General features: G+C 49.6%; 1 protein-coding gene across 16 annotated transcripts in view; it reads right to left on the bottom strand.

Moving 5' to 3' along the window:
• Positions 1 to 25385, bottom strand: part of LOC144106767 (cell adhesion molecule Dscam1-like) — a 163831-nt gene that overhangs the window by 111960 nt on the left and 26486 nt on the right. For 2 of the 16 annotated variants that reach the window (XM_077639614.1, XM_077639615.1), the window contains exons 1-2: positions 8584 to 8800; positions 8204 to 8497 (exon numbers count right to left, since the gene is read on the bottom strand). The exons of 10 other annotated variants lie outside the window; for them this stretch is intronic. In XM_077639614.1, the coding sequence (XP_077495740.1) occupies positions 8204 to 8497; positions 8584 to 8785 (496 nt within the window). In that variant the 5' untranslated portion in view covers positions 8786 to 8800. Of the gene's footprint in view, positions 1 to 6421; positions 6713 to 7166; positions 7304 to 8203; positions 8498 to 8583; positions 8801 to 18291; positions 18577 to 19522; positions 19647 to 25385 lie in introns of those variants that run through there. 4 more of the 16 variants (XM_077639661.1, XM_077639627.1, XM_077639625.1 and 1 more) reach the window with 4 other exon arrangements.

The following is a 25385-nucleotide window of genomic DNA, read 5'->3' as shown; positions in this document are numbered from 1 at the left end:
GTCCGTAACACAGCCACATTTTAACGTCGTGTGTCGTGGAAAATTGAGTAGCGAGATGTCGTGTCACTCGTCGCAAGCGTAGCTCGGAAATTTTCCGTGCGCTTAAGTGTCTGGAAGAGGCTAGAAAGAGCTCGTTGTTTCGTGCACTGTGCCACTGCGGGATGCGTGGTGGCGGTAACGTTATATTACGAAAGGGCGCGTATGCTTTGAGGAAATAGTCTTGGTAGAATCACTTTCTCGCGCATTGCAGTCCTTATTTATTTCGCAGCAATTAACATGCACTGGGATGTATCGAAAGCCTCTAGCGCGGCGTTGTGCATTCCGCGAACGTGTTCGCAGGTCGAATAATTCTACTATACCTTGTCCTGTCAATCCAGTGATCTGTACAATTGAATTCTGCGAATTATCACAGGGCAGAAGTCCACAGGAGACGATGCCTCCGAATACTGCTGTTAAAACTCGCTCCACCGCGGGACGATTATCAATATCAATTAATATCTTCGGTTCTAACAGTACGTTGAAAGAATTCAAGACAAGGGAGTCGTTTCACCGGGGGCAGACATACCTGTGACCGCAAGAAACGACGAGAACCGATCACTTCCATCGGCATTCCCGGCGACGCAGGTGTAGTTCCCGCTGTCTTCCGCGGAAACGTCCACGATGGTGAGCGTCGACACGGGGCCCCCCTTGGGTGACGTCACAGTGAGGCCTTCCTTTGGCTCAATGGGCCGGCCGTCTTTCAGCCAGGATAGTTCGAACGGGCCCGCACTGCCCTTTTTGATCACACAGTTGACAGCGACCGTATCGCCGGGCGAGAGGTTGGCGGGAAATTTAAACTCCTTTATCGTTAAACCGTCTGGAAAGACAAGTGCCTGTCATTTTTTTCGGCTCCAAGGAATCGATGAGTGAAAATGTAGCCCTGTTAAGCGTATTAGTGGCTCGCCACTTCGGTGCACCTATTGTTGCTACCAGAACTGACTACTTTGTCTTAATTGCTACAGGCACTGGACTTCGGTTATACACCATGCCCGTTTTGCACTCGCATCAACTATTCCCATGCGTTGCACACCCCGAAAACAAATGTAGTTGTGAGAACTTGCGGACTTTTGAATTTATGTCGTCACTCATTTAATTGCACGACTCGCAATCTTACAGCTCTTCAAAACCTCACTATACAAAATCTACCAGTTGGCTAAGGCAAAGGAATGGCGCCCCATACCTGAGGTACGAGTGGAGCCGCACGTTGACGCGAGCACGAAGATGTGGACAATGAGACACACGTATATTTTGCTGGTGGCCATGGTGGCCAGTTGCTGCCAAAGGTCGACAGCGCACGGCGGAACCTTCGTCCAACTGAGCACCAGAAAGAACGGAAAGCTGGCGATCGCCGGCTGCTGTTCGAAAGTCGGGCGCCCCGTGGACAAGCACCGCCATCTATCGGCGACCGAATGAATCACGAGTGGCGCTAAACACGAAAGTCGCCAAAGTCAGCCAGGCCGATCCATCGCGGCATTCTTCATTTCGTGGCAGCGCTTGAACTAGAATAAGCAATATGTAAGGCTATCGTCTGTACTATTGTGAATTTAAAGCTGTCAAACTTGTCACAGTTTCGTTGGGGGTGAAATTGCGCATAATAAAGTTCTCGTCGTCGAAATTTTCGATCTGACGCGAGGAACAAGGCACGCCAGTACTGCACAGCGTGACTTTCCCCTTTAATTTAGACCCCGGTGAGCTGGATGCGAGAGTGGCGCCATTTTACTGTCGCACAGAGTCCGGCTACAAATGGTCGACGAGCTGCGCCGTGAAGCTGTCGCTGCCGAAGCTGCTGCCTGAGGTGCAGGTGTAGTTTCTCAGTTCTTCTAACAGTAAGCCTGCGATTCGAAGCGTAGCGCTGCTCTTGCTGTGTACGGACTACTACTCTCCCGAGTCTTCCTTCCGGTACTCTGCCGTCTGTGCGGTGCAAAGCACGATGCAGTACTATACCATGGCCTTTCTGAAAACGCATGCGACAGTAATCTGGCAGTCCAAAGCGATTTGAGGACGAAACTCCCGGCACCTTTAGAAGACACCTCCGAGTCGGGCGGAGTGCGCGTCCGCGAAGAGTTAGGTGTGCGTGAAATATATAAAAATCAAAGTCGCGGCACTTATTCAGCTCTCCGATGCTCTGTATAAAGCAAAAAAATAATGCTGTCATAATGTAAATAGAGCCAAAGTGTATAACAGTACAAATGAGATATTATCGACACACTACACCGCCTACCGAATGAAATAGTAGACAGTTTTAGCTGTGCGTACGCAAGTGCTTGCGTACGCAAAGAGCTACGGCGCTGCGTGCGTTACGCTGTCCGCTCCGAAGTATAGATTTAGCTGACCGTGCCGTAGCGTCCCTCAGGCGCACGTGGCGCCATCTAGTGACAAGAAGTCAAACCACATCAACGCTCGGTTGAAGAAAATTTCATCCGTGATTACTGATAACTAGTGTGAGTGCATTGGGAGCCTTTTTTGTTCCAAGAAGAAAAACTATGCAAACCGAAGAAAATGCAAGATCTGGCTAAAAGTTAGAAAACTGCTTCGCCAGGTGTCGTTGCTACGAGGAAAACACACTGAATATAGTTAGGCCTAGGAGCTTGAAGATCGCCAAATTATCTGAAAAACAGGGGCTAGTTATCGCTTATACCGCTACGTGTGGGCAAGATTAGGCAAAATAAAAGCGAACCGCTACCATTTGAGCGAGATATTGCGTCGAAGAATCCAGCGGCGACATGTATTTATTCTGAAGCGGGCGAGCAGGGCGCCGCCATCTTGTCAAAGTTAGCGTACGCAAGCCACGCAAGCGCCGCAACGCAAACTCCGCTGGCTACCGTACGCAAGGCTACCGTACGCAAGACGCAAGGCTTGCGCTTGCGTTCTGCGCATGCGCACTACCGTCCCCGCAAACTCCTCGCGTACGCTAACTCTTTGCGTACGCACAGCTAAAACTGTCTAGTGTGCACCTCAGTTTTCAAGCAACGAAGTCAAGCGCGCAGCATACGACAGCTGCAGTACAACTGGGCCCCACATATTAGCGTTTGTCAATAATGCAAATAAAAAGTTTTTGGTTGTAAACGTTTTCTCTTAGCTCTTGTTCCTTGATAAAATTGGCGGCAAACACCCTCTCAGTGGGTCGTAGGGTGTGAATAATTTCAAGTGTCAAAATCTCAGTAACAAAAGAGGTAGAGAACGATCGCTGCTCCACACATTGCAGACGTGTTGTAGGCACCTGGAAACCACGCGTTACGTCTCGCGGGTGCGAAAACCCAAGAGCGCCAACGCCTCTACCTCGACACTCGTAATGACATGGACAAGAATTGCGGCACCATCCTTCTATCTCCTCTGCCTCTCTTTGTCGGCGCTACTTTGGTGTCCGGTCCACTGAACAAAGGAAAAAACCTCAGTGTGGCCCTTGGTTACAGTTAGCCACATCGGAGAAGAAAAAAGACCACAGGAACTGAAAAATAAACGTCGATTGGCGCCACAGCCCATCTCGTCGTTCGCGTCTGTTCGTCCGTGTTTGTCTGCGCTAGATTTTCTTGAAGCCTTAGTAGGTTCGCTTGAAAGCAGTGGAAAACGTATCCACCTTCCCAACACGGATACCACCCTCAGCAACATGACTCGCTGCTGCGATGTGCAACTATAAGAGGAGCCTGAAGGCGCTGACCAACCGCGCCACCTCCAACGCCACGTCGGCAGAACAAAAGTATTGGGCAGTGACTCCCTGATTAGGCGCACATAAGCGCCTTGCTCGGGATTACTTGCTTACGGCTTCATAGCGGTTCCAGCTGCAGGAGAGGTTAGACTAAAGTCCAGGCGGACTTCTAAAAGACTAATTTTTGTGTGACGAATGTTCTATAGCGCAAAATGCAAGGGACGACACAGCGGAGACATGCAGCGCTGGTATCTCTGTTCTTCATGGCGTCCCTGACGTTTTGCGCTGTGAAACCTGGGTCTCACGAAGCGCCCGTGACGGTGCAAGGTAGCCGGCGCGTTTTCGAATGAAAAAAAAAAACGCTCCATGTGGGCCAGGCTTTAAGCGCTTGTCATGGGTAAGCGACTTTATGCACTCTTACTCTAGCGGTTTTTGCCACTTGATCCTAGAACAAATCGCGACGAACCTGCATTTTCCATTCCACCGAATAACAATTTCGCTTCACGTCACACGTGATGCTTCATGTCACGTCATTTTCACGTCACAAAGAAACCGGGGTACCTTGAACGACGAGAGGCGCCGTGAAGCTGTCGCTACCGAAGGCGTTCCTGGCTACGCAGGTGTAGTTTCCGACGTCGTCAGGGCGCAGGTTTGCAATTCGGAGCGTCGCGCTACCCCTGAACTGTGCGGACACACCTACACGGTCACTTTTCTCGACTTCTTTGCCGTCCTTACGCCAAGCCATGTCGAGCGTCTCTGTGGCGCCCATCCTGACCACGCAGCTCACCAGTATCTGCTCACCCAAGGTGACTTCCGGCGAAAATGAAAACTTTCTGAGCTTCGGCAACGCTGCAGTAGACAGGTTCAAGAAAACGCTGTGAGCGCACTCGAACATATGGCAAGCGATCGGTGAAGAAACGATACTTGATCACGCTTACCATCTTCTTTCGCCAAAGACTGGTGCGATAGAAGGAGCGCTAGTGCAAGCCGAATCGTGAGCATGATCCTGGCCGAGACGTCCAAACAATCGCCGCTATGGGATTCGAAGTCGGCTGATCCTGCTCTCCGGCGAATCAAAGACCCAACTGGCTGGCAAACGCGCCAGCAACCCCAAGCGCGCCAGCGCTGAAATACGAGCTGGAGGCCGGACAACTAGCGACACCTGATGAGACGCGTGAACACTACATCGGAATTTGAAGATCGCGACCACTGCTGTGGCAAGGCAACTCGTTTGCTGAATTTTTGCCGCACTGTTCTTCTTAAACGGCAACACAACAGCATGCTGTGGGTTACAGGACGATGTAATAAATAATTAATAGTTGTCAGTGTTGGTGATAGCACTGTACAATGCGCGCATAAAAAAGCTGGAGAAGACACCGCATTTAGATTCAATAATTCGACTCTTGGCTAAGAATATGAACCTGCAGCTTACTGACCATGTAGGCGCTGATATATCGTTTTTTTTTTTATGGAATGCACTTGTTCATAAAAACAGGCGCGTACATAAATGAGAAAAAATATGCCTCTTACTGCTACACCGGAAGGGCATGTTTCATATCTGAGACTGCTCTCAGCGTGTCCGTTAAATCATTTACAAGGTTGATGTTGTGGGCTGCAGGCGAGGTTAGTCTTGCGTTAAAGCGGATGGCAATCGCTCCACCGAAAATCGTTTATGCTCAATGGTTAGGGCGCTCGGCTACTGGTCCGGAGTTCCCGGGTTCGAAACCGACTGCGGCGGCTGCCTTTTTATGGAGGCAAAACGCTAAGGCGCCCGTGTGCTGTGCGCTGTCAGTGCACGTTAAAGATCCCCTGGGGTCGAATTTATTCCGGAGCCCTCCACTACGGCACCTCTCTCTCTCTTCTTTCACTCCCTCTATCCCTTCTTTTACGGCGCGGTTCAGGTGTCCGCCGATATATGAGACAAATACTACGCCATTTCCTTTCCCCATAAACCAATTATTATTATTATTATTCATGGCTATAACCTTTCTGGTACAGCAGTATGTAAAACGAACTCCGCCGTAAGCGTTGAGAGAAAAATGCAGAGGAAAGGAAAGGCGGTGTGGTTAACCGAAGAAAGTTCCGGTTGGTTGGTTGCTCCGTAATGGTAAAAAACGAAGAGGACATGTAAAGTAGATCGAGAAATCTAAGGTTGAATCTTGGATCACGTACGGAAATGGCGGACGCGACAAGCGTTCAACGCTGTCGGAACCTGTCGCCCAGTTTAAGGCCGGGATAGCGATCCACTTGTCGGGGATTCTTATCCCCTTGTGTTGATGGTCATTCACGTCCTTACGGCATCGTGCACTACAACGTACTCCTGGCTTCGTCTTTATTTATCGAAGTTCCCGCACTATACAGACCGGAAGTGCAGCTCGGAAATTATGCGAAGAGAAAGCAAAGTCGTTCGATCGCGCTGCTGACCACGTTAGAGAGCGCTTGTTGCCGAGGAGCATTCTGGGCATCGTGTACGTGCGAACGCTTACACCTCAGAAATCCCTCACGAAGTTAAGCCTCGACGACGTTACGTTTTGTAGGGGATTGGCTTCGTTTCCTTCAGCGCGCAGGTGCTCTATATTTCGTGGGCATTGCTCGATAGTATTTATGCACTTTTTCGTTTCTTACATATCCTTACCGGCGTGATGGACGTGTTGCCCACCAACCTCCACCTCTCCGTATACCACCGCAAAAGGGGAATTTCAAGGACCCCGCGGTGTCCCTCCGTAAGGCTCCTACCTGTCACTGCCAGGTGAGCAGTGAAGCGATCGCTTCCAGCCGTGTTCCGGGCTACGCAGGTGTAGTTCCCGCTGTCCCTCGCGGATACGTCCATAATGGTGAGCGTCGACACGGGGTCTCCTTTTGTTGAGGCCACCCTTAGACTCTCCGTCGGTTTTAAGGGCAGGTCGTCTCTGAGCCATGCGAGGTCGATAAGTCCTGCGCTGCCTTTCTTTGCGACGCAGGTGACCGCCACCGTATCGCCCGGCGACGGGTTGGCGGGAAATTTGAATTCGCTTATTTTTGGAGGTTCTGGAAGGGGAAATGCTTGCCGTTATTCGTGGTGCCAGAGTAAGCTGCGTGAGACAACGTGATTCTCACCTTTAGTGTTACGGCAACATATTTTGCCATCAGAGTAGGCAACATAGTTAAGTTCCATTGTTTAGAAGATCTAGGGGGGCGTCATCTCAACAGCTAAGTGGTGCCCCTTATTTCATGGTCAAGTTGCTTTCAGCAGGACTATTTATAAGCGTTGAAATTTTCTTTCAGCATATTCAATAGAGAACAACATAGCTTGCATGCAAGCCTCCAGTGGTGAGCTAATAAGAGGGCTATAGTCGGTCCGTGCTTTCATGCGGTTTACTTTTCCGGTGGTGCTGTTGTACACCTTATGTGCCGAGAGCCACACTTATCCTAGAGGGGGCCATGCAGCCTAGATATTTCTGTAACGTCTCCACGAAAATAATGTTCGGAAAGAAAGCCATACCTGAAGTGTGGACGTAACCCTCTGTCGATGCGGTGATAAATATTTCGACAGTGCAGCATATCAGTACTGCGAGGCCGAACATGTTCGTAGGCTCTCAAAACGAAGCGCATGCACCACTCGAAGCCTATAAAGCAATTGAGGCTGACTTCAAGCGCGGCGATTTAATATCCGAGCGCTCGACAACGGGGCAGGCCGTGGACAAGTAGCGCCACCCGTCGGCGACCGGATAAATCACATGCGGCGCGAAAGACGAAGTTCACCTACGGCAAGGTTGCGGCGGAAATGTAACCGCGGATTTCTCGTTACACCACTGTGTGTCCGTCACAGTAGGGATGCTAACGGAGCACACGCCGCTAACGGACTGCGTTAATGTTATAAGTTGGCAAGACTGCCTCATCCGAACTTTTACATGTGTGGCCTCGCAGTGACTATGACGAAGGTCACAGTTTTTTTTCTTTCTTGTCATTCTTTGGTTACGGCACATTGTGCCATTTGAGCTAAACAACGGCGAGCATTTACAAAGGGCTTATCTCTGGCCGTCTAGTAATTTGTTAGCAATGGAGTGAAAGCTGCATTTTCCTTAGCCAATTAGGAACCTTATTAGCGGACGTTTCGGTGAGTTAGTATGGTGTATGATCAGTCGAAAGTATTGAGACCCTATGCTAGGAAAATCACGTTTGCCGAAGTGAATGGCGCGAGCTCATCACAAAGCGTCCCAAGCTTCGATATGTGCTTTGGCCGTCATGCCATCAATTTTCATTCGACGTGGTATCCGCTGCGGAATAGACACGACGTCACAGATGCAACGTTCCCTCAGCTAGTTTACTGGACCATGCGTGCAAATGCCGATGCGAAGAAACACGACGACATTAATTCGATCCGCGATCAGCCATGCACGACAAATGGCGAACGTTCCCGCTCATCGTCCGAATAAAATGTGTTGCCGGTTCGTATCGGTAATTGATGCGGCGACTTAAGGAATGCGCTTCGCCGCGGTGCCTCCGCAAGCACGGAGAGTTATCACAGCCAGGCGTTACCGTTTACGACGAGCGGAGCCGTGAAGGTGTCGGAGCCGACGGAGTTCCTCGCCACGCAGGTGTAGTTGCCGACGTCTTCCGGCCGAAGACTGGCGATCACGAGAGTCGAGCTGCCCTTGGAGTGCGCCGACGTTGAGACGCGCTCGCTTTGCAGGACCGGTCGACCGTCTTTCCTCCAGGAGATGGAGTAGGACTCTCCAGTGGACGAGCCCTTCTTGATGGCGCACACGACGATCACCTCTTCACTCAACGCAATTTCCGGCGGAAAGGAGAAGCTCCGGATGGTGGGCGGTGCTGGAACCATGCCACGAGCGAAGAAATCTTGAATCTCCTGCTTAAGAGTACTCACCAGCGGAACAGCCGAAGTTATAGAAGCTTACCGTTTACTGCGAGAGTGGTATGCGTAATGGAAACGAGAAATATAACTAGAAGCCAGTTGTGGCTGGTGGTGTCACAAGCCATGGTGCAGTAGAGCGCGCGGCTTCTGGTCCGCAGCTCAAAAATGACGGGTGCGCCGCAGATGGCCAATATCGAGGCGGCCCAGAGAAAGTCGTGCTCGGTTCGGCGGACAACTATCGCCATCTCGTGGCCAGCGTGAAAGTCACTCGACGACATCGGTTTCGACGGGTCAGGGCGGGATTAACAAAGCCACGAAAGACGCTGACACTGCTACGGTTTAGACAACACGGCGTCGCACGCACCCTTAAGGAAGCAGTCAAAGAGAACAGTGACCGAATGAGATTGAGGATATCATGTTAGAAAACGCGCAAAGCTTTGCGCGATCATTATGTCTTCTATGCAGTTTATATCTTTCACGCATCAATGGGTAGTTGAGGCGTCTATCTTGTCGTACGTCGCAAAACAAAATTATCCAAGTCTAACGCTGACTCTGGCAACGATGTCCAAAGTACCACGCAAAAAAAAAAAAATCGCGAGAGGTATATCACTTGGCCGTTTAACTGTGAACTGCAAGTCCATCGGATGGAAGTTATTTTACACGAAGCGAATGTGACTACCACTACTAAGCGTGTACTAGTCATTTAAGTTCATTCTATACACAATGCGGTCAAAGCGCAGGCTCAAGCCGGGAACAAAAATAAGAAGCTTAAGGAAGACTGCAAATGATGTCAAACGCGCGAATGATTGGCTGCGTTATATTACGCTATCGATCGGGCACCGAATATTCGCCACGCACCCTTCGCAGTGTAAGGAAACTCCAGTGTCTTTCACTCTCCTAGATGGAAGAAATCATGGTACGTCATACGAGTTCACCGCATCGAAAAGGACATCATCGCATTGGTTTTTTTGCTTTGTAAGTTCCTTTTAAGTGTAGGTTCGAAGCGTCAGTTCCTGTGTGAGAAGGTACTGATATACTTCGTTTCAAATCTGATCGGTAGCGAGCGCCGACTAACACAAATGCGCGAAAATCATCGCATGCCGGGGTGGGGGTCGTGTTGCAATGGGTTCAGTGGGTTCGGGATTCAGTGGGTTCGAAAGCTCTGCAAACATACACAAGCGCAACAGGTAGAGAATTCTCAGCAGTTCTTAGGAATGATGCAACCTTTCCACCACATTTTTCACATTTCTTGAAACCGAAGAAATGCAGTCTCGAGAAAATAGCGCAAAATCAGCGCACTGAACAAGGGAAGGAATAGAGAAACACAGGGCGGGCAATATAGGTTGGCGTATCCGTAAAAGTACAAGGCTTTAGAGCAATCCTTCTACCCCCACGTTTGGAACATCGACGACCTGTAATTTTAACGCGGCTTCACCTGAAATCAGTAGCGGCAACTCCAGCTTGTCCACGCCAGCAGCGTTCGTAGCTGAGCAAGTGTAGTTGCCGATGTCCTCTACTCGGACGCCGTCGATGCTCAGTGCAGTGCTGGTTGCCCTGGTAGCGACCGAAATGTGGTCGGAATTCCGTACAGGCTTCCCTCCTTTGTGCCACGATAAGGAATACGGTCCCACCGACCCCTTTTTCACGAAACACGTCGCTACAGTTTCTTCACCCAGCGAGAGTTCGGTCGGAAATCCGGAGCTCTGTAGCCTCGGGGCTCCTGGAATATGGTGGCTCCAGTTACTTCGGCTGAATGAATTGCATCCGCTGGTAGCATGCCGCGGTTATAATATTTCTTAAATGCGCCTCATAATCGCATAATTCCCAATTTGTCACGATTTTCAGGGTCTTCCGTTGGCTGTATACAAGGGTGAGGGAGGGAATGTGGCCTTTCCAAAACTACCTCGGCAAAGGTGATCACTAAAGTTTCGGAACACAAACTGAACAAAATAAACTCAGGACTAACGAAATAATGAATACCGTCAAAGTAGGATAAATGGAACACAAGAAGTCAATTTCACGCTAGAAGGCGCATTATCAAACAGACTAATTGCGGAACAAATTTCTCAAGAAGTCAGGAGTAACAAAAATGAGTTCGCAGTGCTCACCTTGCATTTGAAGTGCGCCAGAAAACGATGTGATTAGCATAAAGATAGCGGCGTTTACACTTGCGCGGAGCGACATTTTGCTTAGCTGCAGGACGGAACTCACGAGCAGCAGCAGATGTTCGAGAACGCAACACTGGAGTGGCTGCCAGAAGCGGTGCGCAGCCACCCGCGGAGGAGGATCTTCGGCGCTGTCTAGAAAGGCGGACGACTAACGGCATCTGGTGGCGCTGACGGGGATCGTGTTTGTGGGCTCGCATTTCGATGGAGGCGAAACGCGGAAGGCGCTGTGCGATGTCAGTGCGCGTTAAAGATCTTCAGGTGGTCGAAATTATTCCGGAGACCTCCACTACGGCACCTCTTTCTTCCTTTCTTCTTTCACGCCCTCCATTATTCCTTCCCCTTAAGGCGCGGTTCAGGTGTCCGCCGAGATGTGAGACAATTACTGAGCCATTTCCTTTCCTCGAAAAACCAATTCACAATTTTTTCACCGACCCCCTCCGTATTCGCTGCTGGTTTTCCTATCCGGTAGCTTCTGCCAAAAATGTGCGACACTAAATAATCCGAAACTACGAAAGTTTAGGATCGACCGAAACAAATAATTTTGAGTCAGTTTGTTAATGAGAACGAATTTGGATGTGAGAAAAGATTTTTCTTCCAGCTCGTGGAAGTCTCGTTAAAGTTCTCACAGTTTCTTATGTTCCTTAACATTTATTATCCGGTACTGGAAATATATGCTTTCCAATGATGTCTTTCAACGCAAACCTTAAAGTGTCAGATGTGTTGCGATACAGTATACCTAGCACTCTTTGCACTGAATATATTTAATACGTCCACCTCTCGCCCATTGTATTTCACTTATGTAGTATATAAACAACCATGCATTCAGCCGCTTCCACGTTCATATCTGAGAGTATGAAACTGGCAAAGCCTTCAGGGGCGGCCCTTTCCTGCAACGCACCTTTGAAGTTCTAAAGCAGTGACAAAGAAGGACCGGTTCGACTGAATGTAGTTGCAAACGTCGTTGCTATTGCTGCGATCAAATATATTCGAATCAAGTATAGCGTTTGCAGTGCAGCGATCGGTAAATATATAGAGACCAGCTCTTGATACGGATATAAAACAGCTTCAATAAAACTTGAGCTGCACACAGTGCTGTCCCCTGTTTAGTTTGGGACAATGCGATTTTGGAGAACTGGCTGGAAGAAGCAGCAACCGCATATGTCTTTTCACAAAATGGACCGGCCAATCGCTAGTCGGGAAAGTTTACGCTGTGCGCAAAGAAGGTGCGTTGGTCGGAGTCGGAGTAACTAGCTCCCAAACGGACCTTGCAAGGTCGTCAGTGGCTTCAGTTAGGAAAGGCGCTCGAAATCACAAGGGACTTTAAATTCGGCATCGCAAAAGTCGTCGTATGAATATAATTACGGCGCGTAATAAGCGTGACAAGAGCATGATCGACGTAACGTTGAAGGCCTTTCATAGTGGCCGACCACAGTTCTGCACCGTGGCTGTAAGTACAAAGATCTGTTTAACGAGCAGACCCTTATATGCAAACGCATCAAAAATTCATCAATCCGTCATGCCGAAAGCACTGCTTGCAGGTATTGCGTTTACCGCGCCGCGCCAGTTTAAACAAACGATTCTACAATGCACGATGATGCAAAACAAGAGGGTGGGGTGGAAGGATAGGAGGTCGTTGGATTGGTGACCGCTGTTGGCTGTACGAACATCCTGAAGGAATTACTTCAGCGGGGCTGCTGTCATGTCCTGTCCCGAAACGGAACGACCGAAAAGCGCTAACCAGTCTCCATTCCTACCTGTGACCGCAAGGAACGCGGAGAAACTGTCGCTGCCGGCCGCGTTATGGGCAACGCAGGTGTAGTTCCCACTGTCCGCCGCCGACACGTCCACGATGGTGAGCGTGGAGAGTGGGCCACCCTTGTGTGACGTCACAGAAAGCCTGGGCGATTCGTGTGCCACGGGACGGCCGTCCTTCTTCCAGAACAGTTCGAAGGGACCCACGCTTCCCTTTGCTATAATGCAGCCCACGTGGGCGGTATCCCCAGGGGATAGGCTGGCGGGAAATTTGAATTGCAGTATCTTGGGGAGGTCTGGAAGGTGACAGATCACGATATTGCTTGTTTGTGCATATTCAGGAATACTCTCATACAGCCACAAGGGGCTGCAGAACCGTGCATTCGACTCTAATTTTCAATGTCAGTCGGCTCCTCAAACTTAGCTTTACGAAAAGAAACACAGTCAAGGGTGCAGCTCACGTTTTTGAGAAATTTGGATTTTATGTGTTACTTGCTGCCCTTTCTCTAAAAGCTTCAACGAATCGTTTCTTCAGAGCAGCAACACATGCAATAAGCTGTCTGCCTCGCGGTTAGGGAAGGTAGTCGGCATGTGGGAACATCCACTAACTGAGAACGATTACGAGGAATGAGGGACGTTTCGCATATTAAGGCGCGACTTAATGTGTCATGGACTCTCTTACTGTAACATCACAACACGTGCGGGTACAAAGAATGAAGATTTTGTAATGCTAGGAAGCGACGCTACAACACAGAAATTTCGTGCATATTAAGGAAACGTATAAGGCAGAACAGCCCTACCTGAAGAAAGAGTCGCACTTGCAGCCAAGGCAACAATCAACTGCCCAAGAACACAAGTCCTCATGATTCCGGAGGTTGACAACTTTCTGCAAAGGCTATGTGTTCACTGAGAGCGAACGTTCCAGCGCCGTCAGCTTACTGGATGTGGAGGAAAAAGCAACCCGATGGACAGCTAGCGCCTCCTGTCTGCGTACCTCGCAACCACAACTGGCGCGAAACAGTCGAACGAAGAGGAGCCGCACGTCGGCGAGTTCTACGCCGACACCGACCAGAGGACCTCCTTCACGACCATCGTACGCGATGCATCGGCACCTGTACTGTGAGAGGAAGTTTACAGCTCGTCGGTTGACCCGCAGCGACAGTTAAAAACCAGCTGCACATAGGATGAGTGCTCTAATACCCCTGTTACACGGGCGTTTTCAACGGCAGTTCAGTTGATTCTCAGTTGAACTGAACGGCAGTTAGCGGTGTTACACGGCAGTGCTAACTGCCGTTGAAATCTCAACGGCAGTTGAGTTCGACTGAGATCGGGGACCCCAGTTGAACGGCCAACTGACAAGATGGCGACCTAGGGACCGAAAAACTTGCCCTCTTACTGGATTGTCTTGGCTCAGTGTGCTTCGAACCCGCAAATTTCTACCGCAAAACAAAAACTACACAAAAATAATTGTCACTATAGTAAACAATATATACACTACGATCATTTACAACAAGAAAAAAAATGCACACAGTGCTTTTTTCTTATTTAAACTTCGCTCTAGACGCGAGGTCATGTGGTTAGAGTGCTAACTGAACTGAACGCGAAGTGCTCGTGTAACAGCTGGCGATTCCAGTTGAGTTCAACGGCAGTTGAAATCCTCAACTGGCGGTTAACTGAACTGTCGTTGAAAACGCCCGTGTAACACGGGTATTATTGTTGCACCAATGCGCCCACATGGGACAACGAGGTAGTTGTACCGCGAGTCCTGCAGGCTAATCGTGGAAGTTACATTGACCTTTCATGTTTCCCAACTTTCTTGAGACAGACACGTCATGTCACACGAACGAAGCAAGTTTTTTTTTTCTTTCTGTATCTACTCATCGGTGCTTATAGGTTCGCGCAGCAATCCTTTCCACCGGATTATCACTTCTTGCTGCACGTAGCGTGCGCTGTGAGCGCGACACTCGCCGAAGGCAATCGTGCAACTGGCGTTGCGTACGGCTTCCGACAGTCGGAACAACGTTAACTTCGAACAGCGGACGAGAGATGCAAGCATCGCCCTCCGAGAAACAGGGATGTGTAAATGACGGTGGTAGTAGTAAGTGGCAAGTGGTTTTATTAAAATAATAAAAAATGAAGGAAGAGGTTTTTGCTAGCCCTGGCATCTGCCATCGCTACGGAAACACATGAGCTGGGGCAGCGGAAATAAAGCATTGCAGGCAGAATGGAGAAGTGAAATGAAAGAGGTGAGGGGAGAGGGAGAAATGAAAGGGGGAAGAGGTACACCAAAACCAAGGCGCGTAGGCAATGTAATTTTTTTTTTAATGTGTTCGGGTAGTCAATGTAAATTTTTTTTAATGTGCTGTGCTTATCAGTGAGATTATAATACTTAGATTAATCTATCGCTTTAAGAAAATTACTTATAAAGCAGCAGAAAAAACAACCATGCCGCCGGTGGGACCGAACCCAACCACGACCTCGCGTCCGGTGCTCTGCCAACTGAGCTACGGCGACGGCTGTGTGTGTGTGTGTGTATATATATATATATATATATATATATATATATATATATATATATATATATATATATATATATATATATATATATATATATATATATATATATATATATATATGGGTTGCACGCTAAGTCCATAAAAAAGATAGAAAGCCACACGCTCACAACACTGTACACTACAGCTGGAGTAGGGTGTCCAGCTGAACGCGGGTATCCAAGCAGGTGGAGTTGGCACTGACTTGCGCGATCACGTGATGAGAGGTAAGCCTTGCGAGTCGCTCAGACCGTCGCATTTTCACCGGTCCTTTCCAGGGTTTCGCAAACCAAAAGGTTTATAAAGATACTAAGATTAATTTCAGTCTAACAGAAAGTGTGTTAGGAGCTGTTAGGCTATAAACCTATAATCTATCGCCGGCCTTGCTATTCGGCACCCAATAGCTTTTAAAGTGAAGTAACACAGGAAGCCCGTGGCGACGCTAGGAGTGCTAGCGTGATCTACTGTCGCGGCATAATGATGGGTGGAACGCTATTTTTTTTGTCAGGTTCTCTTTATCGCGAATTGTTTGCAATCAGCGGCCCATATCGTTAGCTCAGCCGTCACGACAAGACAGCCAAACGAGCGGCGTGACTGTAGCGTGAATTTTTGATGCATAGTTCGTGAAAAAACTCGGTCACTTTGTCTTTCCTCTTTTGTTGCGCTGTAGTTTCTTCGTGGACGACTTCTATCCTCTTACGGTGTATACCGAAGACTCTCCCGTCGCTGCTTTTATAAATGCGTCACGGATGACGTGAGTAGCTCGTTCAGGGGGCGGGGAATGCAAACCGCAATGTCGGGTCCGATTCGGGTAAAAAAAAAAAAACTCGCCTAAATACACCTGGAAAGTAGCGAATACACGGCTTGTACGAATAGGCTTTTAGTTCGACCGGAAACCGTGTGAACAGCCCGCGGGTGCTTACATCTCCTCCTAGCGTCGTATTTTCACCGCTGCAGTTGAAGCAAGAGGCGTTGTACAGGGTCAGATTAGCAGCGGTCTCCACAATTAGGTAGTGCTGTGCAGATCATCGTTTATAGACTAGATTGTTCAGGAGAAGGTTCCTTAAAAATATCAGCGCATGTTTCGCACGAATAAGAGGGGACAGCGTTGGGACAGCGTTCCTACTCCGCGTTGGTTCACTCTACGCAGCTGTGAAAAGAAGTCGGTGTTTAAGTATCGTTGAAAGGTATAGAATTATAGAGAGAGCGCGCTCACGCGTATCCCTTATCATTATCACCAGGAGTAGCATGTGGCACATTACATAGCGTAGGGTGTCTACACGGTATCTACATATGGTGCCTACAGTGCTTAAGGTTTCATAAAGCAAGTAATGTTTTGGACACTCATTCAGCCAAAGGCTGCCGGTTTGAGAATAACGAGTAATGCAGCTCCAAGCCGCGAGCGTTCGGTCAACTTTGCACACTGATTTGATATCCTCGCACGTAGCTTTCGAGCCTTCCGCCCGTCAGCAAAGCTCGCTCAGAGCAGACGTCTGTACTTTTTCGTAGCACAATATTAGAGAAATTTGCCATAGCAGATACATGCTATACTGTAGCGTTCACGCAGGTCGGCCGGATTGCCGGACGCCTCGTGCGCATGCGCACATAACTCGCCCCTGCCGCTATGTAGGGGGCGTCCGGTAACGCGTTGTACGTAGATGGTAGCACATCTTCAGTGTGGTAAATCTCTCTATCTCGACTCAGACGCGACACTTGGGAGGCCCTCCTGCATCTGACAGGTACTGCTGCGGCCGGGACGGGAAAAGGAAATAAAAATAACAGTCTCTGCTCGCTCTGCCTTAATGGAGATCTATAGTTGAACTTGAACTAATGGCCAAGGGTGAACTTTTAACTCCTTGAGCAAAGTTGTCATTTCGCCTTGCGGAGTTAGGTAGTTCTTGTTCCTGTAAATTCAATGGCCAATAGCGACACGCTTCACACATTTGTAGTGAGAACGACATATTTCCGCCCATATTAACTTTGAACTCAAATGAAATCAATACCTAAACGTGTCAGCGCAAGCCGCCCAACTACAGTGTACGTCGAAGGCGTCGACTGCTTGCAGTAGTTGGACGTTTTTAAGACCACCATTACTAAAACTTCAAAAACCAAAGCGATTAAAGGCGCCAGAGTAAGTGCATGCAATCAAACGCAGCGACCGACAGCGATGTTACCGTTAATGATGAGCGCAGCTGTCACGCTGTCGCTCCCGAAGTCGTTGCTGGCAACGCAGGTGTAGTTGGCCACGTCCTCCGCGCGGAGGCTGAAGATGCGCAGCGCCGCGCTGCTCTTCGAGCGAGCTGCGATGGAGACGCGTTCAGTCTCTTCCAGCTCCTTCCCATCCTTATGCCAGGCGATATGGTACGGTCCCGCCGTGCCCTTCTTCACGAAACAGCCGACCAGTATGTCCTCACCCAGCGCAACTTCCGAAGGGAAGACTAGCTCTCGGAGCTTGGGTGGACCTGTGGATGTGTAAAGGCGGGCGTACGCAAATTCGACCCGATTTACTTTAACCGTAGTTCGGTGGCGGTGAACTTACCGACGTCGACAGCCCGGCACAGTTCAGCAAGGAGAAACGTGAAGCATATCCGCAGGGGATTCATGTTGCTGGTAAAATTTCTTCCCTTCCTCTCGCTGGAGCAGCGACTCTTCATGTGTGACAAAACCTCAGGCTAGCTGCATGCTTGCACTAGTCAAAGGCCACAGTCAAAAGAGGCAAGTGGTCGTGCTTTGGAAGACTGAATGATGGCGCGCGAAGCGGTACGCGCGACGCGTTTAGGGCAGTCTAGAGCGCTCGGACAACTAGCGTCGCGTGGTGGCGTTGTCGTGAACTATGTCCCCGGTTCTTTGTCCCCGGCGCCAGTTTCAAGTAGAACCGCGCGCGCGCCTTTCTTTGGAGGGCATGAACTTAACGAACCCATAAGCACTTGAAATTGAAATTACGAAGAAATTACGTAAGACTCGTAGCACGAACTATGGACATTCACGTATTTAAGAGAGGGTACGTGGATTTAATTGCTGCCACTCCTCAGACTTTGCCGGTGTTCGAGCGCTGTGGGTCATGGGATCTTAAGGTGGTAGACAAAACGCTTGCTGATCGTTCTGTTCTTTTTTTTTTCTTGTGAGGACGAGTTCTAGCTGTAGCAGTTTCGTTTTATTTTTTTATGCCGGGCGCGAGTAGCAACGTGGATGTTTTTTTTTTTTCTGCTCTGCAGTTGCCGTCGCGGAATCTCATTTTCCATTGTATTCTAGAAACAAAATGAAACCATAGCTGTTTACCTGTGACAAACAGGGGCAGCGTCAGAGAGTCACTTCCTTCAGAGTTCTTCACGACGCATGTGTAGTTCGCAACGTCTTCGACCCGAATCCCATCGATGGCCAGGGACGTGCTGGTTGCTTTCTGAAAAGTCTTAACCCGATCGGTGTCTTCTACTTGTGCGCGATCCTTAAACCACCTCATGGTGTAGGGTCCTTGTGAGTTCTTTCTCACGAAGCATGTTGCCATAGTGTCTTCACCCAATGAGACTTCGCTGGGAAAGCCTGACGTCTGAAGCTTCGGCGCGCCTGAAACGCACGAATTGCCGTCAGACTGATGTAAGCCTTGCTATACGCATCCAGAAAGTGCGAGAAAGGCACGCGATACATCTATATGGGCCGTTTAGAAGGATATTTTAACGATGAAAATGAGATGGACTATACGAGGTATCACTAAGTGTGCGCTTGCTCCGTTGTGCTGCTATGCTCAGATTGCAGGATGCGGATTGGGCGATGAGCACTAATGGAGGTATGAAGATAATGCGCTCGCGTATTCAGTCAGAAACCGGCCTCAGCAAGCGTTTTACAGGAGCGCTATAGCACATAATACATGGAGGAATGAAAAACCTCACTGGATCTATAGGCACGTTCCCGTGCAACGGATGATGCAACCTCTCTAGGGGCGCTTGACCTTTCACATAACAGTGCATAGCTGTCCTGGGTACCGCGTTAAGGCCGTTTCACATGATGCGATTGTTGCCGCAGCGCAGTGCGATTTCTGCCGCTGTGCGACAGAAATGCGCGTCGTTCTCGTCGCAGGGCCACTGCGACAGACTTTCAACAAGTTGGTCGCATTGTCGCAGCGTCGGTGCGGTCGCAGCGATGGCCACAGTAGTCAGCCAATAGGAGTTCAGCGACATGACAGGAAAATCTCGAAAACGTCTTATTGAACTTAATAATACATCACAGCTCAATATTATTGCCCATTATTACGAAATCAACGCCTGCCACGATGTTTGACATTTACTGCAGCCGAAGAATTTTCGTCCACTGAAAGGCCCCACCGAAGCTAGGGTGCCGACGGCACCGACAGAAATCGTTGGCATGTGAAACGGCGGCTGCGATTACCGTTGCAACGGCAGTGCGACCGGGCCGTAATTTTTCGTTCCCGTCGCACCATGTGAAACAGGCTTTAAACGACTTAGCACGAAACGAAACAATAGGAGGAGCATTTCAATCGAGGCGGAGTTCTTACCTCGGCTTTGGGCGCCTGCCATCGAAAACGACATAAGCAGTGCTGCAAAGACGGCGACCGCTCTCATCTTGATCACAGATTCTCCCATCACATGCGCACGTACATTCAACACCACCGACAGGAGCGGCTCGCTGTAACTTCACCGGTACGATTGGTACGCCGCTCAAGGAGAGAAGGGGACACTAGCAGCATTTACTGGGGGTGGACAAGTGGCGACATCTAGCGGCGATTCCGCAAACTGTGGCATTCGAAATTTTTCGCGCCTGGACGCTTGGTGTGAGCGCCGGTTTTGGGAGAGCAAATTGCCACCAGCCAAGTTAATGATGTGGCCGACTGCTGTGAGCCATGTCGATAGCGCGTGTCGCGCACTAGTGGTGCAGATAGAGCGAAAACAACAATAAAACATGCGCTGTTGCAGTTTTTTTGCCACTATATTGACGCCAGTAGTAATTGAGAGCGGCTTCAAAGCGCTGCTGTAGGCGCTTCTAATGACTGCGCACCGCGTCCAAATGAGCCGTGGTTTTGCTGCAGGTGTTCTGTGTAAATTCTTGGCACGAAAAGAAATATCGATGAAAATATGATGGTTGGTTTGCGTAGTTAGGCCAAACGCGAATTAGGTGCGCTAACAGTTCGGTGTCCCCTTCGGTTGCGGTGTTCAGATCCAGTGTTCAGGGATGGCAGTTGCTCGGATAGCGATGATGGGTTAATGTCCATATATGCGAAACCTATCATTCTCTCCATGAATTCATAGATCCCTGAGAGTCTGCACCACACCTGGCGCAGTGGTGCAGCGGCCAAGCGATGCCCCACTGCCCATCTATGGCAGGTGCTGTAGTGGATCGCACTTGGGTTGGGTTGCGATCCAGGTTGCTCACCCCGAGCAGCCTCTCACGATTAATTGAGCTGACTCCTGCCACAAAACAGGCTTCAGACAAACAAACACACAACGGCTAAATACGGGGAATGGCCACTATAAGTGCCAGCGCACAAAAAAGATACATTAAACGCGGCCTGTGTGAGCATGGATGAATGTTAGGGGCATCCCCTTTGAAACGGGGTGGCGGCAGGTGCCACCATACTCAGTATTTCGCTTTCTTTGTTTTCCGCGTACAAATAATGGAGTAATACTTTAGTAATGCGCCATCTGATATTTCTGCTTGACTCCCACATTCAGCGCTCTTTAATGAGGCACAATTTATCTTCAAGGTAGGTTGCGAAAACAATAGCAATTTGATTCAGGATGCGCAGAGAACCAGTAATTTTGAGCTCTTTTCCGAACAGTATCGAGGCTTAGAGCTAGTAATGTTGTACGCCACCAGAATATTTTCTATTCGCTAATATGTATCCATGTCCGAACGCATCAAGGAAAGCAGAGTGATTTCGGCCACTTGCACATGAACTTTAAAATGTGTTTTACGGAGTGGCGTTCACAAGCGGGAAGTACAATGCCGCCCCATAATTTCATACTCGGCATTAAACGTTATAATTGCAGCGTGAGCAGGCACACTTCACCGTGGAGTTTGTGTCAAACAGACAGTTTACAGACAGGAACGACAGATGTCACAGAAGCGACAACGAGTCGATGCATACAGTATATACCGAGAATAGCACCGCCCGGTACCTTCGCTCAGTCTCAGAGACATGTGCTGGCCGCAGATGCATCACTGGCTGATTCAAGGGACTACCGGAAGCGAAAGCAACTAGCCGTTCTTAAGTTACCGCTAATGATGAGCGGGGCCGTGACGCTGTCGCTTCCGAAGCCGTTGCTGGCGGCACAGGTGTAGTTCCCGACGTCCTCGGGACGAAGGCTGGTGATCCGGAGCGTAGCACTGCCTTCGGATCGGGCGGTAATGGATACGCGTTCTGTATCCTGGAGATGGTCGCCGTCTTTCTGCCAGCCGACGCGGTAGGGCCCCACGGTCCCTTTCCTCACGACGCATCCGATGATGACCTCTTCGCCGAGAGACACCTCCGAGGGAAAGGCGAATTCGCGAAGCCTGGGCGGACCTAACAAAGTTCGAGCGCATCGTAAAGACAGTCGTATATTGAGAAGAAGCGCGTCAGAAGTTGCGTCCAGAGTTCCTTACCAGTGCCGACGGCAGAGCATGCTGCTAGAAGGAGCAAGAACGCGTGGCTGGAAGCCGCATGTCGCTTGACCATCTTTCTTACCCCAGAGCCGTGAGATGTATTCAGACGCACAGGCATTAACGAACTCTTATTCTTTCTTTACAGTCTGCACGGAAGCACAAGACACGAGCGAACACTTCGGGACAAATGTCGGAGGCGTACTGAGCGACCAGAGCGGCGTCTGCACACCCAACACCAGCGGGTACTCGATGCTTCCTTCACAACGAGCGAGCTGAAAGGCGGACAACTCGTGACACCTGGCGGAAATAAGGTGAACTATTTCGCTGTTCGCATCAAATCCTTTGGCGCGCCTTTCGCGAGGACTTTGAGAGACGTGGCGGTGTGTCCTCGTACGTTTCGCTGGTACCCAGCGATAATGCACACATTTTCAAGCTGTCTCTTTCTTGAGGCTCTCAGACATTACTCAGCGGAGCCCAGGCTTCCTCACACCCGGTGCTACTGCACCCGAGCACATGAGACGTGAAATCCGGTGTGCATATAATACGACGCTGTTGTTCTTCGCTAAGCACTCCGCTCGCTATCGAAATGCAGCGTCCAGTGGAAAAAAAAAAAGAAAGGTTAGGGGAAGATTACTTAAGCACAGTGCTTTTTGCAAATCGCTCGTTTTAGGCCAGGTGCTTAATATTTGAGAATCTCGAATAACGAATTGAACGTCCTCCTATTCCATTGAAGAAGGAAACCAGCGCAAAAGACGAAGACACAGGAACAGGAACAATCATGTACCGACTCGCCCAGCTCTCCACTCTACTAAATCACGTCCTCCTATTCGATTTGTTGAACGAATCAAATCGTGCGTGTTCAAAATTACTTCAGTGAATCGAATATGTTCGCATGTCTTCGAATCCTTTTCGAATAACTGGCATGAATTTCGAGTCAGGCCTCCTGTATTTTTCTTCGACAAATGTTCTAAAAAATAGCGCCCATATCGAAGTCGCGTACAATTTTTTCTCCATTCGAAGCTTGCGTTTCCGCTCAGTGTGTTCACGTTGCGTCTTATGTTATCACGCCATGCACAGAAAAACTATTAGCGTTCCTTTCAGTCGACAGTGTATTTTCAAATTTCAAAACACGTGTTTCGAGTTCACAGTCGTATGGTTTCAAAACATTCCGTACTTCTCGCACTTCCCTTCAGCGAAGAAGTGGCGGCAATAGTATAGTTCTCTATTCCTGAGCATTATAGCGTAAGCTCTCTCGCACTCCGCCCCCTGCCGCCATAACTGCACCCGCTCCCAAGCGTTAGATGCGCTCGGGCATAGATAGGACAATCGGCTTAAATCATATGCGTTATGAAGCGCCAATTCGTCGAAGTTCTCACGGCTGCACTGTGTGGAGGTAACGTGCTGGAAGAGACTGTCAGTACTAGAGGGGCGGTCCCATTTGCACCATGCATTTGCCGTCCAAAAATCTGTGGCCGTGCGGTTTTCCTTTGTCAAATTTCTCGCTTGGTGGGAGCCAACCGCCCCCTCCTCTCGTCCGTAAATCTCTGTGTTACGAGCTATACGCTGAATGTTTAGTACCTTCGGGTAATGGCGGTCTGAACCAGCAGCTAGCGCTTATTTGCCGCCAGCGTGAAAGCACACAGTTAAGCCGCTTGTGACTTGTCAGTCTGGGGAATTCTCCTAATGTGGAATTAGCACGGGCAGTATGTAAAAAGACGAGAAAGATATGGTTTTGTTATCATGCCTCGTGAAGTGACTCACCGCCAGAGCGCAAGGTTGCCAGACACACAATGAAAATACCGCCAACGGCGAGGAGTCGGCGGGCATGTTTTGTGCCAGCCGAACAACCTTCCCACACCCCTGTCTCTTCCACTGCATGATCAAAGGCGTGGCGTTTTTGACACGCGATGCGCGCCCGCGGCTCGCCGCTGTGAATACCTCTTACCCTGAGTGGCTATGTTTACGAAAGCCTGACTCGGATAATAGTTGTATTTCCTTTTTCACAAGTCGCAAATCAGTGCAGATGAGTACATCTGTCGAGCACTTCCGAAAAGAAACAGTGCGTCATAGTTCGCTTTTTTCTATCCTGGCCGAGGAAGCGACAGCTGCGCCATGCCCTTCAACATTATAGCAGCGCACAGTCCAAGGTGCGCATGGGCCCGCCCCAGGTTGATCACGTAGAAGATACTAGCGCGTAAATGGTTTTCAGTGGGACAAGCAGAGCCCAAGTGGACGCCTTCAGCCCAAAAATGCCCCTCTGAATATACACATATCGCAATAAACTACTTCCATAGGCTCGCAGTGCGAAAAGGACGCCGCAAGACGCTTGGCAAGATAAGAGCTGCGTTTAGGCCGGAATCATCTCGATCGGCTTCCCAGAATTGGGAAGCCAGTCGCAAAACACTTACATGCTTTGCAGTATACTGAAACGAGTCATTGTCGGTGTGTACAGTACCGGCTTCATACACACACTGTGGGTACCCACATTCCTACGTGTGTGAAGACGCATACCTGTCACCACGAGCTGCGCCGAAGACTCGTCGCTCCCTGCTGCACTGAGGGCCGTGCAGGTGTAATTTCCGTTGTGTTCCACCGACACATCGGCGAGGGTCAGCGTCGACACGGAGCCTCCCTGGTGCGACATTACGGAGATGCTAGGCAGAGTGATGTCGAGGGGACGACCGTCTTTCGACCAGGACAGCCGGAAGCGGCCTGCGCTTCCCTTCCTAACGACGCAGCTCACGACCGCCGTATCTCCCGCCAGGAGGTTCGCCGGGAAACGGAACTCTCGGACACTGGGGACCTCTGGAAGCGGAGGTCGTTCGCACTATCAGGTCACCACACTCGCTGTCGTTTCCCTTAAGTGTCAAAACCCGCCGCCATTCCTTTTTTTGCCTCCTGCCGAGGGCACGAAAAGAGATGTCGAGTTTCAAACGTGCGCTGTAATCTAGATCTGCGATTGCTCGACCTGTAGCGGGCTACGTTCCTAAACGATACCGTCCGCGTTCCTCTGCCATGAAGTGCACCATAGACGTATATACAATGGTCGGATACAACTCAAGTCTTCAGTGAAGCTCCGCCCACATTCAGGAACGCCGAGCGTAATTCTTCCGCCACAAAAAGTAGACCGCTGTTAAAACTTTCTTGTTACCTTCACAAGAAGCTAATCACGAGACGAAACTGTAATCTCAAGAATTTTAATGCCCCTGGCTTGTTTTATACAATCAAACATTAAAAAGCTGGTTTTGTTCATTACTGTAATTAGTCATCGGAGCAATACAGGACGCCGCGGACCGTGGCTAGTGTTACTAAGTGCTGCTTCAATTAGGTTGTATCCAACTATAATAATACCAAAAGTAGAGGCTCTCCAAGAGTCTCCAAAGGAACTTTGTAAAGTTCCATCGGGTCACTTGCGCGCGCCGCGTGATCGCTTTCTTTGCTCCGTCATTTTACGTCTGTCAGCTATGAACATAATGGAGCCGTATATATCAAAACAGATTTCGACATCTTACAGGGAGAAATGAGCCGTTTTAACTCATCGTTGCAGCGTTCATACCTGAAGTCGCCGAAGAGCGTGCTGCCACCGCCGCCAGAAGGGCTGCCAGAACGGTCCACACGCGTACCTCCGTTGAATCAACAGCAAACATGTCAGCGCTTCTTTGCTGACGGCTGAGCGCGCTGTTCAGGTCGGTGTGGACGGCACTATACAATTGCGACGCTCCCGCTGCAGCCGTACCTCTTCATAGTCTGACGTAGGGGAAGCGTGAGCATCGCGT

The sequence above is a fragment of the Amblyomma americanum genome, chromosome 10, assembly GCF_052857255.1.
Source record: "Amblyomma americanum isolate KBUSLIRL-KWMA chromosome 10, ASM5285725v1, whole genome shotgun sequence".
In the NCBI taxonomy this organism is placed as follows: Eukaryota; Metazoa; Arthropoda; class Arachnida; order Ixodida; family Ixodidae; genus Amblyomma; species Amblyomma americanum.
This window is presented reverse-complemented; position numbering and strand designations above follow the sequence as displayed.